The 21,748-nt window shown below is 38.3% G+C and overlaps 1 protein-coding gene across 1 annotated transcript in view; it reads left to right on the forward strand.

Annotated features, from left to right (window-relative positions):
- The window catches only part of LOC308311717 (guanylate cyclase soluble subunit beta-2-like), a gene marked incomplete at its 3' end in the record, with an annotated part of 43,252 nt that overhangs the window by 6,504 nt on the left and 15,000 nt on the right, over positions 1-21,748 (forward strand). The window contains exons 10-11 of the mRNA XM_080758503.1: positions 778-901; positions 1,674-1,822. Coding sequence (XP_080614629.1) covers positions 778-901; positions 1,674-1,822 — 273 coding nt within the window. The remainder of the gene's footprint in view (positions 1-777; positions 902-1,673; positions 1,823-21,748) is intronic.

Consider the following 21,748-nt stretch of genomic DNA (forward strand, 5'->3'; position numbering starts at 1 on the left):
ACCTGCAGTCTAGGTTCCCCCAGGGGTCCTTGAGGGAGTTCCAGGGGGTCCCCAGATAAATTATATAGTCAGGAACCAAACGGACCCGTTATAGGTTCCATTTGTACACTCTCAGAGTTAAATTAACTTTGATTTTACAATATACATTGGGGTCCCAAAGACAGAAATACCATTAAGTGGGGGACCGTATAGCCTATCTCAGGTCAAACTGGGGGGTCCTTAATTGAAATGAAAATGGTTGAGAATCACTGCTAGAGCCGTAAAAATCTTCCCTTATGGGTGGGTGGTCCCTGGCATATCTTTTCAAATGGGGGTCAGCAGGCTAATGAGTATCATTTTTGGGGTCCTTGACATGAAAAGGTTCGGGGACCACTGCATTGGGCTCCTTTGAAACTGAATACCACTGATGCCAACCAATGGCAGGTCCGCTGCGGAGGGATGTGCAGGTAAATGACGATGCTCCGTGAGGACAGGGAATGGAAAGAGGAAGGCATAGGCTCACACAGACCTTTGAAACTTATGGCTGATTGACTGAGGAGAACAACGGTGGTGGTGGTCAGGGACATGCAGAGTGTTAGAGAGGCAAGGGGCTGAAATCCCGTGAGAGGGCACTTTTGTTGTTTTACAGACGGGTAAAAGCCCCCTTTTGATGTCTATGTGTGCACGTCCCTGGTGGTGGTGGTAATTTTTCCACCACTGACAAAAATACCCAACCTAATATGAGCTATGATGACCTGTCATGTCCGCGCGCTGTGACCTGTGTGTGCGTGTGTGTAGGAGGAGCTGAGGATCCTGTCGTGCCACCTAGAGGCCGAGAAGAAGAAGACGGAGACTCTGCTGCACGCCATGCTGCCTCGCCATGTCGCCAACCAGCTGAAAGACGGCAAGAGGGTGGAGGCAGGTTTGTCTGTCGTTCTGTTAAACGTCCCTCGTATGTCGTGACACTCAGAGAGACAAACACAGAACTAGATAAAGTGCCCCTCGGGGCACAGGTCTCCACCAGGGCATGCAGGTCAGGTTGTGGCAAATGGTAAATGGTGCATTTATATAGTGCCTTTATCCAAGGCGCTTTACATAGATTGTGCATTACATTCACACATTCATACACCGATGGCAGCGGAAACCATGCAAGGCACCAACTAGCACATCGGGAGCAATTAGGGGTTCAGTGTCTTGCTCAAGGACACTTCGACAGTAACTCTGGGGGAGCCCGGGTTCGAACTGGCAACCTTGCGGTTCCCATCCAGGCACTCTACCCCTGAGCCACCGCCGTCCTGGTGGCGCTATAATAGGCCAATGTGAAAAGGGTGCCATTTCTTCTTGCCTGGGATGGCAATTGGATGATTTGAGGCATTTTGTTCCAAAAATGTGTTTTGCAACAATCCACCTGTTGGTGGCGCTATAACAGGCCAATGTTAAAAGGGTATGTATACTGTATGAATGTTTAGCCAACACACACACACACACACACACACACACACACACACACACACACACACACACACACACACACACACACTGCAATTAAAAGTTATTGAATTATTTATGGTGGAATGTTTATGGTTTTACTTACCCTCTCTGTGTGTGTGTGTGTGTGTGTGTGTGTGTGTGTGTGTGTGTGTGTGTGTGTGTGTGTGTGTGTGTGTGTGTGTGTGTGTGTGTGTGTGTGTTAGGAGAGTTTGAGGTGTGCACCATCCTGTTCAGTGACGTGGTGACCTTCACCAACATCTGCGCTGCCTGTGAACCCATCCACATCGTCCACATGCTCAACTGCATGTACTCCAAGTTCGACCGCCTCACCAGCGTCCATGATGTCTATAAGGTATACTAGTAGTGGTAGTAGTAGTAGTTGTTGTTTTGTGGTAAATATTATAGTAGTAGTGGCAAACAGTGATTTGTTACTTAAAGGTATAGGCTAAAGTGATTCTCTTTGGTTCAAATTTGTGTTACTGTGTAAGGGTTTCTCAAAGTGGGTGCCACGACGCAACGGTTAAACTGAAAATTCACTTCAGTTTAAGCTGGCTGTCCACAGTAAGTTGAATTATTATAAAAACATGAGCTACAAAAGAACGCCTCAACAGTAGTCATCTGCTGAGAGATGGTGGTGTAATGATCAGTCTCGCAGCACAGAGCTTCCATGTTCAAGTTCCAGTCTCCCTGAAGTTCAATGCTGGAGCGTTAACCGAAGTTTAACATACAAAAGATCAAAGAGAACATTTTCAAAAGACTGGCTGAGAGTAGGCTGAGAGTGTCTGAGGCACAACAGGCTTGAATTAAATTTGGTTCACTTCTGTGGACTAACATTACACCTGGCTACATGTTTAAGCATTTATTTCAAATTTACATGTCGATTTCAGTTCTAATATTTATTTCAGACATGCTCTAGTATATGCGAAGAGTCTGTCTGCCTGTGCTATTGCACATTTTGGATAAAATATAAATAAAGTAAGTGTTTCTCCTCTGGTGAAAAGCTGGAGGTTGCACATTGGAAGGCTCTCAGTCAAATCTGGTCACATATGTCTGAAAGAACCCTGTGCAGCTACTGTATAGTACCTTTTACAGTGAAAGTTTTGAACAACTGCTCAGATCGGCCTATAAACTATAGAGGATCATTGTGACTGTAGGTCGCAGTTTACTATGAAAACCTGCATCCCTCGGCAGTCCGTCAGTCATGCCTCGTGAGTCGTGACACGCTCCATATATGGCCAATACAGAATGAATTCCATACGTTGATCTGGCTATTATATGGAGTGTGTCTTGAGTGTTCCCGGGTTTGATCAGTCTCATGATGATAACCAGTGTGGTTGGCGGTTGCCGCTAAATGAACCAAGTTGGTACACATGGATCTCCATATGTTGGAGCTGACTGACTATCATCACCTGGATCTCCATATTATGAAGATCACGACGCTGACCTCATCAAACCCTGGATAGGAATACATGGAGAAGACTGGATCATCACCTAGATCTGCATATAAATGGAGCCGGCCAGCAACTCTAAATGATCTGACCTTATGAACGCCAGATATAATAGTTGTCAATGTGAATGTGCATGGTAGAGGTCAACGTATATAAAGTACAGCTATAGCCCTTATGTTGATAATTAATGTTTGCGTGCAGAAAGATCACCGTTTGGGAGGGTGTGGGGAGATTGAATTGAGCAGAATTTGGTCAGAATTTATTGAGAGGATGCAGCATTATGTTTGTATAATTGACATTACATACAATACAAATACACAGTTCAGAAGGTACAACTACACTCAATCTGCAGCTTAAACTAAGCTGAACTAAACCCTATAGGCTACTTATTTATTGTGAAAAGCTCATAATGTGGTGCAATGCAATAATGTGCACATTTTAGCTTGAATTGTTTTTCTGAATGGCCACCTGTTTTGGCCAAAGCCCAAAGGTTCACATAATTCCATCGAATGGTCACATATTTTTGCCCATTGTTGCCTAGCTCTGCTGTATGTTGATGTGTTAATTAAGACATGGCCAGAATAAGGCTCAGAAACAGAAGATCTCCTTTTTGGAAAACAACCCAAGTTCACAAACAGGTACTAAACTCAACACTGACAGCTGCTGGACACAACAGGACACAACATTTATTAGACCTAGACCTATAGTGCAGCAGATGGTTCCCAAACAAAGAAATGTCATTGGGCATACAGGACAGGTGTCAATCAACTATAGTCAACATATTGCAGGGGGTGGGACTAAAAAAATAGCAGGAAGGAAGACAGTCCGAGAAACAGAGATGTTATTATACATAATCTGGTAAATGTCACCAAATTAAATAAGAGCGAGGGATTAATATCAGTGTGTGTATATCAGCATGTTTGTGTGTTTGAAGCTGGGTTTTCACTCACTAATTCTACCACAATCAGCTGACATTAATAACAACTAGGTGGACTGTGGCTGGTCAACTAACACACTAGCCTGGAGGAGAAGAGCGTGTGAGAGACACCTCAACAAGTTTCTGAGTGAGTATGGAACTATATGGATGCTGTCTGAGAAGTGTAATGACATTTAGTTAAAGTATAGAACCTTTATAGCCCTATATTCCACTGACACAGGAGGGCATAGGATTGAGTGATTTATTGTGACCAAAGGTCGACATCACGTGACATCATCAGGGATGGAGATCCCCATGGTGTCATCAATATTAAGCCCATATATGGAGATCCCTGATGTCATCAATATTGGCCAGCAACTCTACATCTGACCTCAAACCCTTAGATCTCCATATGGACCTGACCTGTTCTGATATGCCATATGTTGATCCTTCCCCATCGATGTCTCCCTTTTGACTGATAACTGTCCATTTAGACGGCCCCAATGTTATTAGTGCAGTACTCAACATCAATAAGAGCACACATGTTACAAACACAACTCTGTATGATGGAATGCCAAGGGTGACCCAGAAAATAGCAGCCAGGAGAATGAGACTAGCAGGACACTGCCAAAGACACCAAGAGCTGCCAGCCAGTAAACTAGTGCTGTGGGAACCAACGCACGGGCACCGGTCACGAGGACGTCCAACGCTAACATACGTGGATGTACTCAAGAACGACGCAGGAGCGCAAAGTACCAACGAACTGGTCAGATGTATGGAGAACCGGGATGACTGGAAACGACGATGGAGGGCTCGTCTGAGGACGACCTAGAGTGCCCAGAAGCCGGCGAAAACAGGGTTTTTTCAACAGGTCCGAGAATTAAGATCTTACCCCCCCATGCCAAAGTGCCAGCACTCGCCCAGCAGTCTGCTGCATGTCACCCAGACCCAGGCAGATGCGTGCACGACCTCACAAAGGGCGACCTCACCCTTTGTGAGCTTGTAGATCAGCTTTCTTCGGCTAATGTTCCCCTCAGAATACCGGGGGATGCTAGGGTTCAAGTGGTTAATGCAATTATTATTATTATTATTATATCTTTTCCCAATTACAAAAACCTGGTGGTCCCCCTCGAGTAACCCCCTGTTGAAAACCCCTACTCTATATCTTGTCAAGCTAAAGAGACAACAAAGGATGACATCCAGGTGTCAATCAACTCTAGTCAGCAGGTATGAAATGGGGTGGGGCTAAAAAGGAGAAGAGAAGGAGAAAGAGGTGAAAACAGAGATGTTTATAAATTAAATAATCTGGTAAATGTTGTCACCAAATGAAGAGCCTGCAGGGATTAATATCATTGTGTGTGTATATCAGCATGTTTGTGTGTTTGGAGCTGGTTTTCACCTTTTGTATTTTATTTCTACCATAACCAGCTGACATGAACGACAACAAGATAGACTGTGGCTGGTCAACTATACACACTAGCCTGGAGGAGAAGAGTTCAACAAGTTTCTGAGTGAGTATGGATGCTATCTGAGAACTGTACTAACGACATGGACATTTTTAGTTGAAGTAAAGGACCTTTATAGTTCTAGAATGCTGTCATATTGCATACATTTCACAGACACAGGAGAAGGGCATATTAGGAGTGATCTATGGCTCTGTACTGTGTATGGAATACATGGAATGTATGTAATATCACAGCCAATCTAGCACTATAGGACCTTTTAATAGTATTCCAGGTGCAGGATAGGATCCGAGTGCATACAAACAAATGATTTAGAAAAGGACATAAGAACAGGACAACTTTATTAGACAAAACTAATAAAATAAGAATTAAACCCAGTACAGTTAACAAGTTAAAAACGCATCCGCTTGGAAATGCTCTACTAAACAGGTGGTTTTGAAGCCGGGGAGGGAGGGAGCATCCCTGATGTGTTTGGGGAGCGCATTCCAGAGGGTAGGGGCGGGCGGCCACAGAGAAGGCCCTGTCGCCCCCAGGTTTTGAGCCTGAGGAGGCCGGCGTCGCTGGACCTGAGGGAACAGGATGGGGCGTGCGTGCATATTACTTTAGAGGTGGAATCTGAATCACTCACAAACGGCCATTTTTAACCCAACATACCACAGGTGGGCGCAGAACTATAATAATAATGTCGCCCACCACCCCCCCAGGCCCCAGTGTGAGCGCTCTGGCTGCTCTGTCTATATAGCTATAGGATGTGATCATTATTCTACTGTTGAAATGAATGGATTATAAATATAACTGTGTGCTTTTCTGTAATAATTATATCTGCTCTCCTCCCCAACAGACAGACGCACGCACGCACGAACACACGCACAATGGAAATCGTTATGCATTTGTGTCAATAAAGATGTTTTGAAATCAAAACCCATCTTTTCATGGTTTTTGACAACGGAAGTGTTTTCTTACAGTATTATATTACAGGATGTTTTCATGGGATACTAGGGGCCCCATCTTGTGCCACGCCCTACCCCTTATCCCTAAACGTATTTGCCTTTTTGTTTTACTATTTTCAAAAACCTTTTAAAATAATTTAACTATACAGTAGCCGATCAACATCGACACGTTGTGCGCTAAAAGGTGGGTTAAATATAAGTCCCAGATTGTACCTTACAGCCCAGCGTGGCTCAAAAGATACATCTGAGCTTTACAATCCAAAGGTTACTGGTTCAAAACTCAAACAAAACTAATAATCAACAAAAAACACAAACAAAACTAAAAGAAACTCAACAAAACTAATAATCAACAAAAAAATCAAACAAAACGAAAAGAAACTCAATCAAAACTAATACTCAAACAAAACTAAAAGAAACTCAAACAAAACTAATATTCAACAAAAAACACAAACCAAACTAAACTAACAATCGACAAAAAACTCAAACAAAACTAAAAGAAACTCAATCAAAACTAATACTCAAACAAAACTAAAAGAAACTCAAACAAAACTAATAATCAACAAAAAACACAAACCAAACTAAACTAACAATCAACAAAAAACTCAAAAATGTTTCAATATAAAAACTGAAACAACAAATCAAACAATTAGAGGTTCAAGCCTCTTAAAGAACATTTTCACTGTCCTTCTGAAAGGTGCAGTGTTTGAACCTCCTAAAGTGTGCATTGTTTTTGAACCTCCTAATGAAACTCCTAAAGAACCTCTAAATTCTGAAAGGTGGGTTAAGTGAGACATTCTCAACTGCATCACTTATGCCTGTGTGGCTCATGAGTGAAATCCAGTGTTTGTACACCAAAGGTTGCGAGTTTGAACCTGCCACAGGACATTTTCAGTCCATCTAAATTCTGAAAGGTGGCTAAGTAAGACATTCTCAACAGTATTACACATGCCAGTGTGGCTCATGAAATAAACCTGTGATTTACAACCAGAACAATCAGGGTTCAAGTCTCCTGAAGGACATTTTAACTGTGCATCTAAATTCTGAAAGGTGGGTTAAGTAATACGTTCTCAACTGCATTACTTATGCCTGTGTGGCTCATGAGTAAAATCCAGTGTTTGTGCACCAAAGGTTGTGAGTTCGAACCTGCCACTGGACATTTTCACTGTCCATCTAAATTCTGAAAGGTGCTAAGTAAGACATTCTCAACAGTATTACACATGCCAGTGTGGCGCAGGTGGTAAACCAGGGGTTTATAAACAGGACATTCAGGGTTCAAGTCTCCTGAAGAACATTTTCAATGTCCATCTAAATTCTGAAAGGCTGGTTAAATATAAGTTCCCGATTGTACCTTACATGCCAGTGTGGCTCAGGTGATAAACCTGGGGTTTATAAACAGGACATTCAGGGTTCAAGTCTCCTGAAGAACATTTTCAATGTCCATCTAAATTCTAAAAGGCTGGTTAAATATAACTTCCCGATTGTACCTTACATGCCAGTGTGGCTCAGGTGATAAACCTGGGGTTTATAAACAGGACATTCAGGGTTCAAGTCTCCTGAAGAACATTTTCAATGTCCATCTAAATTCTGAAAGGCTGGTTAAATATAAGTTCCCGATTGTACCTTACATGCCAGTGTGGCTCAATAGATAAAAACTAGGCTTCATAAACCAAACGTCATAGGTTCAAACCTCAAAGAAAACTAATACTCAAACAAAAACTAATACTCAACCAAAAAACCAACTAATACTCAACCTAATACTCAACCAAAAAAACAAAATCAATTGAAACAAAACAGCTGAAATAAAGAGTCATAAAAAACTCAAATATCTCAATAAAAATAAAATGGTTCAATCAATTGAATGTAAAAAGTACAAAAATCACTTTGCTTAATACATTTCTTAAGCTCCGCCCCCAGGAGGCAGGCTCATAAAAAAATCCCGCCCCAGAGGCGGGTTCCCAAAAAAAATCCTCCCCCTCCCCCGGAGCCAAAAGAGGGCGTGAGGAGGGAGGTGGCCTGCCTCGGCACTTTAGCCTTAAAAAGCCAGAAAATGAAGGTTTGCTCTGAGCAAGATTCAAACCCACCACCTTCAGCTTGTGAGACCTATGCTTTCCTCTTGCGCCACTAGGCATTTCACACTAATAAGAATTTGGAGGTTGTATTTAAGGTTGAAGGCAGAGGTGACAGGTCAAGGGATGAAAATCCACATCAGACACCTCTACCCCTGCCAGAATGATTGAATCTAAAGGTATACCCCTGATGATCAGGGTTTATGATGACAACTGAGATTTAGGTTACTGTTTAAAACCATCTGTGGGAACATTTTACTCTGTTTCCCACATTTACTCTTTCATTGAGCAAACGAAAATAAAAGCTTGGGGGGGGGGGGGGGGGATGCAATGCAAATGAAAGATATATACTGTGTATCCCTATTCCCTGACATAATTTTATAGCTAAACGGACAGAATTCTATTTTATTTGAATGATGAAACCCAGCTGCCATTAATAGTTGGAAATGGAAATTGCGGAATTGCGGAAATGGAAATTGCGGGAATTGCGGAAATTGTAATTGCGGAAATTGCGGAAATTGCGGAAATGGAAATTGAGGAAATTGCGGAAATTGCGGAAATGGTAATTGATGAAATTGCGGAAATTGCTCTTCAGTTATAGCTATCTATTTTCAGGTAGATTGTTTTATTTTACTCAGTCAGCCAGCTACTCATGGAGAATTGGACAGGCAGGCAGTCAGACAGCTACTCATAGACAGGCAGACAGACAGCTACTCATTGAAAGACAGACAAATAACTACTCATGGACAGACAGACAGGCAGGCAGGCAGGCAGGCAAAGAGCTACTCATGTTATGTTATGTTATTATAACAGCTACTCATGTTATGTGCAATAATTTGTGCAGTTATGGAAACAGCTCTTTGTGTTTATGCAAGAAAATGTAACACATTTATTTACATATTGTGTGCATGCACATTGTACTTTGATACATTTTGCGAAAATAAAGCAATTGAAAGAGAGAAGTTATCAAGTATCATTAATGTCGTAATTTTATCTACTGGCCCCTGGCCCCTTGCCATTTTTGTAATGTGGCCCACAGGTAAATCTATTTGAGTATCCCTGGGTTATAGCCCATCATTTTTGGAATTTTTGGAGAAAACTCCTCCGCAACACTCCGCAATTTGGAGAAAAATCCTCCCCAATCCTCCGCAACACTCAATTTGCATTTTTTTCCCCAAATCCTCAAAAATGATGTTAAACGGCATGCTATAGTATGCCGTACGATATGGGCTCTAGCCCATGGTCCAAAATGATGAAAAATGAGGATAAATGCTAATGTTTCTCATCCTCCGCAACACTCCGCAATTTGCTAATGTTTCTCATCCTCCGCAACACTCCGCAATTTATTTTCTCCAAATATTCATAAAACGATGGGCCCATCGTTTTTTTTATTTTTTATTATAGGCTGAGCTCCATACTTGTGAACTGCATTCTGTTTTGAGCTAGTGACTCAAGGATACCTTTTTTTAATTGAATCCAACAAATTCCATTTCACGTATTTATTGCAACAAACACCAAACAATTAAATACAAAAACAAACAACAATTTGGGGTAAGAACAGGACTATGGAAATTGTATACATGTGACCATGGCAGAGTAAGAACAGCTCAGTAAATTCAACTTGATGGTATTCCATCTTGGGAATCCATTAAAAGTGCTAAGGTAACCACACTGTTGATGTGTTCCACAATGGCAAGAGTAGACAAGCCTATAAGTAGAACTGTGTTAGAACCACAATATGAAGGTACAGATCACAAAGGCAACATTTCTGCACATTTGGTCATCAACACTGATGTGTAGAGAAGGGATGCCTGCGAAACATACATTAGGTCCAAAAAAATCAATGGCCTAAACTCAAAAAGTGCTAAATCAACAAGCAGTTTCCTACTTTGCTCAGTCAGTGCAAACAAAGACCAAACAGGAAAGCTACCATGGCCACCAGGCTTTATAGGGGAGGGGCTAATCAGTGACTACTTACACCTGGGTAATTGGGGGCATCATGGAGACAGAACTCTGCACCATGCATCTCACATGCCTTAGTTTGTGGCATAAACATAAAGACAAGGATTTATAAACCAAACGTTGTGGTTTAAAAAAATGAGTCAATATAAAAACTGAAACAACAAATCAAACTAAACATGTCAAATAACAAAACAAAAGAAATATGCAGAAAACAAAAATCATCAACCAAAACAATCCAAAACCTAAATGCTTTTCAAAGCAAACGTATATCATAAAACCTCTAATCATTAGGGTTCATAATTATGACAACAAATGAGATTTAGCTTGGAACTACTTTATTCTGCACTCACATTTAATATTTCAATGAGCAGTGTTTAGTGACCTTCGTAATGTCACTAAAAGGCATCTGTGCTTGAAACAAACATTTCTGAGCCTGCATGTTCTCAATCAACCTAATTACATCCTGCTCTTTCTGGAGTTGTCATGTGACCGCGGCTGTGATTTAGGACTTTATTTGAACCTAAACCAACCACAGAAATACAATTCAATGTACAGCATAAATAACCGCGGGTAGCGGTGGCTCAGGGGTAGAGTGGCTGGATGGTAACCGCAAGGTTGCCAGTTCAAACCCGGGCTTCCCCAGAGTTGATGTCGAAGTGTCCTTGAGCAACCCAACATGAGCATTTTTCTCTTTGCATCTTCATCCAATCTTTCACTGTAGAGCATGCAATAGCATCAATTCTGCATGAGCTATTTAAGTATTATAGCATATTTGTGGTGTTAAATGTGATGTTTTTCATCATATTTAAGAAATTACATTATTAGTTTTAGAGACCATCTAACACATTAGCTGTTTATTTGTATTTATTTCCTTTTACATTTAAGTCTTTACATTAAAATAAGCTGAGCCACATCAACTGCATTCGTTTTTTTTTTTTTACAGATTTTAGACAGCACTCTTCCTGTTTGATCCGAAATGTACATTGAATTGATTCCAACCGCTTCCGTTCCATGTAATAGGACACTAGGGGCTATATCTTGCCCATACCCCTTATCTAGTATCCCATGAAAACATCCTGTAATATAATACTGTAAGTAAAAATGTTGTCAAAAACCATGAAAAGATGGGTTTTGATTTCAAAACATCTTTATTGACACAAATGCATAACGATTTCCATTGTGCGTGCGTGCGTGCGTCTGGTGGGAGGAGAGCAGATATAATTATTACAGAAAAACTAAATCAAAAATACATTTATTAGGCCTAATACAATTTCCAATTAACCATACAACTAAAATAACAATTGCGTGTATAGAACCAGTTTATAATCCTGAATAGTGTCGTTTTGTGGTGTTAGTGTCTTGTCCTTTGCACTCAGGCAGATTGTCATCATTTTTGAAGATTTGAAAATAATGACGAAATGACAAAAACGATGGGTTATAGCCCATGTTTTTTGAAATTTTGGAAAAAAAAAGTTATCCTCGTTTCTCATCATTTTGGACCATGGGCTATAGCCCATATCGTACGGCATACTATGGCACGCCGTTTTTCATCATTTTTGAGGATTTGAAAAAAATGAAAAAATGAAAAAAACGATGGGTTATAGCCCATGTTTTTTGAAATTTTGAAAAAAAAAGTTAGCCTCGTTTCTCATCATTTTGGACCGTGGGCTATAGCCCATATCGTACGGCATACTATGGCACGCCGTTTTTCATCATTTTTGAGGATTCGAAAAAAATGAAAAAATGAAAAAAACGATGGGTTATAGCCCATGTTTTTTGAATTTTTGAAAAAAAAAGTTAGCCTCGTTTCTCATCATTTTGGACCGTGGGCTATAGCCCATATCGTACGGCATACTATAGCGCGCCGTTTTTCATCATTTTTGAAGATTTGAAAAAAATGACAAAATGACAAAAACGATGGGTTATAGCCCATGTTTTTTGAAATTTTGAAAAAAAAAGTTATCCTCGTTTCTCATCATTTTGGACCATGGGCTATAGCCCATATCGTACGGCATACTATGGCACGCCGTTTTTCATCATTTTTGAGGATTTGAAAAAAATGAAAAAATGAAAAAAACGATGGGTTATAGCCCATGTTTTTTGAAATTTTGAAAAAAAAAGTTAGCCTCGTTTCTCATCATTTTGGACCGTGGGCTATAGCCCATATCGTACGGCATACTATAGCGCGCCGTTTTTCATCATTTTTGAAGATTTGAAAATAATGACGAAATTACAAAAACGATGGGTTATAGCCCATGTTTTTTGAAATTTTGAAAAAAAAAGTTATCCTCGTTTCTCATCATTTTGGACCATGGGCTATAGCCCATATCGTACGGCATACTATGGCACGCCGTTTTTCATCATTTTTGAGGATTTGAAAAAAATAAAAAAATAAAAAAACGATGGGTTATAGCCCATGTTTTTTGAAATTTTGAAAAAAAAAGTTAGCCTCGTTTCTCATCATTTTGGACCATGGGCTATAGCCCATATCGTACGGCATACTATGGCGCGCCGTTTTTCATCATTTTTGAGGATTTGAAAAAAATGACGAAATGACAAAAACGATGGGTTATAGCCCATGTTTTTTGAAATTTTGAAAAAAAAAGTTATCCTCGTTTCTCATCATTTTGGACCATGGGCTATAGCCCATATCGTACGGCATACTATGGCACGCCGTTTTTCATCATTTTTGAGGATTTGAAAAAAATGAAAAAATGAAAAAAACGATGGGTTATAGCCCATGTTTTTTGAAATTTTGAAAAAAAAAGTTAGCCTCGTTTCTCATCATTTTGGACCGTGGGCTATAGCCCATATCGTACGGCATACTATGGCACGCCGTTTTTCATAATTTTTGAGGATTTGAAAAAAATGAAAAAATGACAAAAACGATGGGTTATAGCCCATGTTTTTTTAAATTTTGAAAAAAAAAGTTAGCCTCGTTTCTCATCATTTTGGACCGTGGGCTATAGCCCATATCGTACGGCATACTATGGCACGCCGTTTTTCATCATTTTTGAGGATTTGAAAAAAATGAAAAAATGAAAAAAACGATGGGTTATAGCCCATGTTTTTTGAAATTTTGAAAAAAAATGTTAGCCTCGTTTCTCATCATTTTGGACCGTGGGCTATAGCCCATATCGTACGGCATACTATAGCGCGCCGTTTTTCATCATTTTTGAGGATTTGAAAAAAATGAAAAAATGAAAAAATAAATCCGCAATTTCCGCAATTTCTGCAATTTCCATTTTCGCAATTTCCGCAATTTCCGCAATTTGACAAAAACGATGGGTTATAGCCCATGTTTTTTGAATTTTTGAAAAAAAAAGTTAGCCTCGTTTCTAATCATTTTGGACCATGGGCTATAGCCCATATCGTACGGCATACTATAGCGCGCCGTTTTTCATCATTTTTGAAGATTTGAAAAAAATGACAAAATGACAAAAACGATGGGTTATAGCCCATGTTTTTTGAAATTTTGAAAAAAAAAGTTATCCTCGTTTCTCATCATTTTGGACCGTGGGCTATAGCCCATATCGTACGGCATACTATAGCGCGCCGTTTTTCATCATTTTTGAAGATTTGAAAAAAATGACAAAATGACAAAAACGATGGGTTATAGCCCATGTTTTTTGAAATTTTGAAAAAAAAAGTTATCCTCGTTTCTCATCATTTTGGACCATGGGCTATAGCCCATATCGTACGGCATACTATGGCACGCCGTTTTTCATCATTTTTGAGGATTTGAAAAAAATGAAAAAATGAAAAAAACGATGGGTTATAGCCCATGTTTTTTGAAATTTTGAAAAAAAAAGTTAGCCTCGTTTCTCATCATTTTGGACCGTGGGCTATAGCCCATATCGTACGGCATACTATGGCACGCCGTTTTTCATAATTTTTGAGGATTTGAAAAAAATGAAAAAATGACAAAAACGATGGGTTATAGCCCATGTTTTTTGAAATTTTGAAAAAAAAAGTTAGCCTCGTTTCTCATCATTTTGGACCGTGGGCTATAGCCCATATCGTACGGCATACTATGGCACGCCGTTTTTCATCATTTTTGAAGATTTGAAAATAATGACGAAATTACAAAAACGATGGGTTATAGCCCATGTTTTTTGAAATTTTGAAAAAAAAAGTTATCCTCGTTTCTCATCATTTTGGACCATGGGCTATAGCCCATATCGTACGGCATACTATGGCACGCCGTTTTTCATCATTTTTGAGGATTTGAAAAAAATAAAAAAATAAAAAAACGATGGGTTATAGCCCATGTTTTTTGAAATTTTGAAAAAAAAAGTTAGCCTCGTTTCTCATCATTTTGGACCATGGGCTATAGCCCATATCGTACGGCATACTATGGCGCGCCGTTTTTCATCATTTTTGAGGATTTGAAAAAAATGACGAAATGACAAAAACGATGGGTTATAGCCCATGTTTTTTGAAATTTTGAAAAAAAAAGTTATCCTCGTTTCTCATCATTTTGGACCATGGGCTATAGCCCATATCGTACGGCATACTATGGCACGCCGTTTTTCATCATTTTTGAGGATTTGAAAAAAATGAAAAAATGAAAAAAACGATGGGTTATAGCCCATGTTTTTTGAAATTTTGAAAAAAAAAGTTAGCCTCGTTTCTCATCATTTTGGACCGTGGGCTATAGCCCATATCGTACGGCATACTATGGCACGCCGTTTTTCATAATTTTTGAGGATTTGAAAAAAATGAAAAAATGACAAAAACGATGGGTTATAGCCCATGTTTTTTTAAATTTTGAAAAAAAAAGTTAGCCTCGTTTCTCATCATTTTGGACCGTGGGCTATAGCCCATATCGTACGGCATACTATGGCACGCCGTTTTTCATCATTTTTGAGGATTTGAAAAAAATGAAAAAATGAAAAAAACGATGGGTTATAGCCCATGTTTTTTGAAATTTTGAAAAAAAATGTTAGCCTCGTTTCTCATCATTTTGGACCGTGGGCTATAGCCCATATCGTACGGCATACTATAGCGCGCCGTTTTTCATCATTTTTGAGGATTTGAAAAAAATGAAAAAATGAAAAAATAAATCCGCAATTTCCGCAATTTCTGCAATTTCCATTTTCGCAATTTCCGCAATTTCCGCAATTTGACAAAAACGATGGGTTATAGCCCATGTTTTTTGAATTTTTGAAAAAAAAAGTTAGCCTCGTTTCTAATCATTTTGGACCATGGGCTATAGCCCATATCGTACGGCATACTATAGCGCGCCGTTTTTCATCATTTTTGAGGATTTTAAAAAAATGACGAAATGACAAAAACGATGGGTTATATTATAGCCCATGTTTTTTGAAATTTTGAAAAAAAAAGTTAGCCTCGTTTCTCATCATTTTGGACCGTGGGCTATAGCCCATATCGTACGGCATACTATAGCGCGCCGTTTTTCATCATTTTTGAAGATTTGAAAAAAATGAAAAAATGACAAAAACGATGGGTTATAGCCCATGTTTTTTGAATTTTTGAAAAAAAAAGTTAGCCTCGTTTCTAATCATTTTGGACCATGGGCTATAGCCCATATCGTACGGCATACTATAGCGCGCCGTTTTTCATCATTTTTGAGGATTTTAAAAAAATGACGAAATGACAAAAACGATGGGTTATAGCCCATGTTTTTTGAAATTTTGAAAAAAAAAGTTAGCCTCGTTTCTCATCATTTTGGACCGTGGGCTATAGCCCATATCGTACGGCATACTATAGCGCGCCGTTTTTCATCATTTTTGAAGATTTGAAAAAAATGAAAAAATGAAAAAAACGATGGGTTATAGCCCATGTTTTTTGAAATTTTGAAAAAAAATGTTAGCCTCGTTTCTCATCATTTTGGACCGTGGGCTATAGCCCATATCGTACGGCATACTATAGCGCGCCGTTTTTCATCATTTTTGAGGATTTGAAAAAAATGAAAAAATGAAAAAATAAATCCGCAATTTCCGCAATTTCTGCAATTTCCATTTTCGCAATTTCCGCAATTTCCGCAATTTGACAAAAACGATGGGTTATAGCCCATGTTTTTTGAATTTTTGAAAAAAAAAGTTAGCCTCGTTTCTAATCATTTTGGACCATGGGCTATAGCCCATATCGTACGGCATACTATAGCGCGCCGTTTTTCATCATTTTTGAGGATTTTAAAAAAATGACGAAATGACAAAAACGATGGGTTATATTATAGCCCATGTTTTTTGAAATTTTGAAAAAAAAAGTTAGCCTCGTTTCTCATCATTTTGGACCGTGGGCTATAGCCCATATCGTACGGCATACTATAGCGCGCCGTTTTTCATCATTTTTGAAGATTTGAAAAAAATGAAAAAATGACAAAAACGATGGGTTATAGCCCATGTTTTTTGAATTTTTGAAAAAAAAAGTTAGCCTCGTTTCTAATCATTTTGGACCATGGGCTATAGCCCATATCGTACGGCATACTATAGCGCGCCGTTTTTCATCATTTTTGAGGATTTTAAAAAAATGACGAAATGACAAAAACGATGGGTTATAGCCCATGTTTTTTGAAATTTTGAAAAAAAAAGTTAGCCTCGTTTCTCATCATTTTGGACCGTGGGCTATAGCCCATATCGTACGGCATACTATAGCGCGCCGTTTTTCATCATTTTTGAAGATTTGAAAATAATGACGAAATTACAAAAACGATGGGTTATAGCCCATGTTTTTTGAAATTTTGAAAAAAAAGTTATCCTCGTTTCTCATCATTTTGGACCATGGGCTATAGCCCATATCGTACAGCATACTATGGCACGCCGTTTTTCATCATTTTTGAGGATTTGAAAAAAATAAAAAAATAAAAAAAACGATGGGTTATAGCCCATGTTTTTTGAAATTTTGAAAAAAAAAGTTAGCCTCGTTTCTCATCATTTTGGACCATGGGCTATAGCCCATATCGTACGGCATACTATGGCGCGCCGTTTTTCATCATTTTTGAGGATTTGAAAAAAATGACGAAATGACAAAAACGATGGGTTATAGCCCATGTTTTTTGAAATTTTGAAAAAAAAAGTTATCCTCGTTTCTCATCATTTTGGACCATGGGCTATAGCCCATATCGTACGGCATACTATGGCACGCCGTTTTTCATCATTTTTGAGGATTTGAAAAAAATGAAAAAATGAAAAAAACGATGGGTTATAGCCCATGTTTTTTGAAATTTTGAAAAAAAAAGTTAGCCTCGTTTCTCATCATTTTGGACCGTGGGCTATAGCCCATATCGTACGGCATACTATGGCACGCCGTTTTTCATAATTTTTGAGGATTTGAAAAAAATGAAAAAATGACAAAAACGATGGGTTATAGCCCATGTTTTTTGAAATTTTGAAAAAAAAAGTTAGCCTCGTTTCTCATCATTTTGGACCGTGGGCTATAGCCCATATCGTACGGCATACTATGGCACGCCGTTTTTCATCATTTTTGAGGATTTGAAAAAAATGAAAAAATGAAAAAAACGATGGGTTATAGCCCATGTTTTTTGAAATTTTGAAAAAAAAAGTTAGCCTCGTTTCTCATCATTTTGGACCGTGGGCTATAGCCCATATCGTACGGCATACTATAGCGCGCCGTTTTTCATCATTTTTGAGGATTTGAAAAAAATAAATAAATGAAAAAATAAATCCGCAATTTCTGCAATTTCCATTTTCGCAATTTCCGCAATTTCCGCAATTTGACAAAAACGATGGGTTATAGCCCATGTTTTTTGAAATTTTGAAAAAAAAAGTTATCCTCGTTTCTCATCATTTTGGACCATGGGCTATAGCCCATATCGTACGGCATACTATGGCGCGCCGTTTTTCATCATTTTTGAGGATTTGAAAAAAATGACGAAATGACAAAAACGATGGGTTATAGCCCATGTTTTTTGAAATTTTGAAAAAAAAAGTTATCCTCGTTTCTCATCATTTTGGACCATGGGCTATAGCCCATATCGTACGGCATACTATGGCACGCCGTTTTTCATCATTTTTGAGGATTTGAAAAAAATGAAAAAATGAAAAAAACGATGGGTTATAGCCCATGTTTTTTGAAATTTTGAAAAAAAAAGTTAGCCTCGTTTCTCATCATTTTGGACCGTGGGCTATAGCCCATATCGTACGGCATACTATGGCACGCCGTTTTTCATAATTTTTGAGGATTTGAAAAAAATGAAAAAATGACAAAAACGATGGGTTATAGCCCATGTTTTTTTAAATTTTGAAAAAAAAAGTTAGCCTCGTTTCTCATCATTTTGGACCGTGGGCTATAGCCCATATCGTACGGCATACTATGGCACGCCGTTTTTCATCATTTTTGAGGATTTGAAAAAAATGAAAAAATGAAAAAAACGATGGGTTATAGCCCATGTTTTTTGAAATTTTGAAAAAAAATGTTAGCCTCGTTTCTCATCATTTTGGACCGTGGGCTATAGCCCATATCGTACGGCATACTATAGCGCGCCGTTTTTCATCATTTTTGAGGATTTGAAAAAAATGAAAAAATGAAAAAATAAATCCGCAATTTCCGCAATTTCTGCAATTTCCATTTTCGCAATTTCCGCAATTTCCGCAATTTGACAAAAACGATGGGTTATAGCCCATGTTTTTTGAATTTTTGAAAAAAAAAGTTAGCCTCGTTTCTAATCATTTTGGACCATGGGCTATAGCCCATATCGTACGGCATACTATAGCGCGCCGTTTTTCATCATTTTTGAAGATTTGAAAAAAATGACAAAATGACAAAAACGATGGGTTATAGCCCATGTTTTTTGAAATTTTGAAAAAAAAAGTTATCCTCGTTTCTCATCATTTTGGACCGTGGGCTATAGCCCATATCGTACGGCATACTATAGCGCGCCGTTTTTCATCATTTTTGAAGATTTGAAAAAAATGACAAAATGACAAAAACGATGGGTTATAGCCCATGTTTTTTGAAATTTTGAAAAAAAAAGTTATCCTCGTTTCTCATCATTTTGGACCATGGGCTATAGCCCATATCGTACGGCATACTATGGCACGCCGTTTTTCATCATTTTTGAGGATTTGAAAAAAATGAAAAAATGAAAAAAACGATGGGTTATAGCCCATGTTTTTTGAAATTTTGAAAAAAAAAGTTAGCCTCGTTTCTCATCATTTTGGACCGTGGGCTATAGCCCATATCGTACGGCATACTATGGCACGCCGTTTTTCATAATTTTTGAGGATTTGAAAAAAATGAAAAAATGACAAAAACGATGGGTTATAGCCCATGTTTTTTGAAATTTTGAAAAAAAAAGTTAGCCTCGTTTCTCATCATTTTGGACCGTGGGCTATAGCCCATATCGTACGGCATACTATGGCACGCCGTTTTTCATCATTTTTGAAGATTTGAAAATAATGACGAAATTACAAAAACGATGGGTTATAGCCCATGTTTTTTGAAATTTTGAAAAAAAAAGTTATCCTCGTTTCTCATCATTTTGGACCATGGGCTATAGCCCATATCGTACGGCATACTATGGCACGCCGTTTTTCATCATTTTTGAGGATTTGAAAAAAATAAAAAAATAAAAAAACGATGGGTTATAGCCCATGTTTTTTGAAATTTTGAAAAAAAAAGTTAGCCTCGTTTCTCATCATTTTGGACCATGGGCTATAGCCCATATCGTACGGCATACTATGGCGCGCCGTTTTTCATCATTTTTGAGGATTTGAAAAAAATGACGAAATGACAAAAACGATGGGTTATAGCCCATGTTTTTTGAAATTTTGAAAAAAAAAGTTATCCTCGTTTCTCATCATTTTGGACCATGGGCTATAGCCCATATCGTACGGCATACTATGGCACGCCGTTTTTCATCATTTTTGAGGATTTGAAAAAAATGAAAAAATGAAAAAAACGATGGGTTATAGCCCATGTTTTTTGAAATTTTGAAAAAAAAAGTTAGCCTCGTTTCTCATCATTTTGGACCGTGGGCTATAGCCCATATCGTACGGCATACTATGGCACGCCGTTTTTCATAATTTTTGAGGATTTGAAAAAAATGAAAAAATGACAAAAACGATGGGTTATAGCCCATGTTTTTTTAAATTTTGAAAAAAAAAGTTAGCCTCGTTTCTCATCATTTTGGACCGTGGGCTATAGCCCATATCGTACGGCATACTATGGCACGCCGTTTTTCATCATTTTTGAGGATTTGAAAAAAATGAAAAAATGAAAAAAACGATGGGTTATAGCCCATGTTTTTTGAAATTTTGAAAAAAAATGTTAGCCTCGTTTCTCATCATTTTGGACCGTGGGCTATAGCCCATATCGTACGGCATACTATAGCGCGCCGTTTTTCATCATTTTTGAGGATTTGAAAAAAATGAAAAAATGAAAAAATAAATCCGCAATTTCCGCAATTTCTGCAATTTCCATTTTCGCAATTTCCGCAATTTCCGCAATTTGACAAAAACGATGGGTTATAGCCCATGTTTTTTGAATTTTTGAAAAAAAAAGTTAGCCTCGTTTCTAATCATTTTGGACCATGGGCTATAGCCCATATCGTACGGCATACTATAGCGCGCCGTTTTTCATCATTTTTGAGGATTTTAAAAAAATGACGAAATGACAAAAACGATGGGTTATATTATAGCCCATGTTTTTTGAAATTTTGAAAAAAAAAGTTAGCCTCGTTTCTCATCATTTTGGACCGTGGGCTATAGCCCATATCGTACGGCATACTATAGCGCGCCGTTTTTCATCATTTTTGAAGATTTGAAAAAAATGAAAAAATGACAAAAACGATGGGTTATAGCCCATGTTTTTTGAATTTTTGAAAAAAAAAGTTAGCCTCGTTTCTAATCATTTTGGACCATGGGCTATAGCCCATATCGTACGGCATACTATAGCGCGCCGTTTTTCATCATTTTTGAGGATTTTAAAAAAATGACGAAATGACAAAAACGATGGGTTATAGCCCATGTTTTTTGAAATTTTGAAAAAAAAAGTTAGCCTCGTTTCTCATCATTTTGGACCGTGGGCTATAGCCCATATCGTACGGCATACTATAGCGCGCCGTTTTTCATCATTTTTGAAGATTTGAAAAAAATGAAAAAATGAAAAAAACGATGGGTTATAGCCCATGTTTTTTGAAATTTTGAAAAAAAATGTTAGCCTCGTTTCTCATCATTTTGGACCGTGGGCTATAGCCCATATCGTACGGCATACTATAGCGCGCCGTTTTTCATCATTTTTGAGGATTTGAAAAAAATGAAAAAATGAAAAAATAAATCCGCAATTTCCGCAATTTCTGCAATTTCCATTTTCGCAATTTCCGCAATTTCCGCAATTTGACAAAAACGATGGGTTATAGCCCATGTTTTTTGAATTTTTGAAAAAAAAAGTTAGCCTCGTTTCTAATCATTTTGGACCATGGGCTATAGCCCATATCGTACGGCATACTATAGCGCGCCGTTTTTCATCATTTTTGAGGATTTTAAAA

Source organism: Protomyctophum bolini (assembly GCF_963924005.1).
Source record: "Protomyctophum bolini genome assembly, chromosome: 24".
Lineage (NCBI taxonomy): Eukaryota > Metazoa > Chordata > Actinopteri > Myctophiformes > Myctophidae > Protomyctophum > Protomyctophum bolini.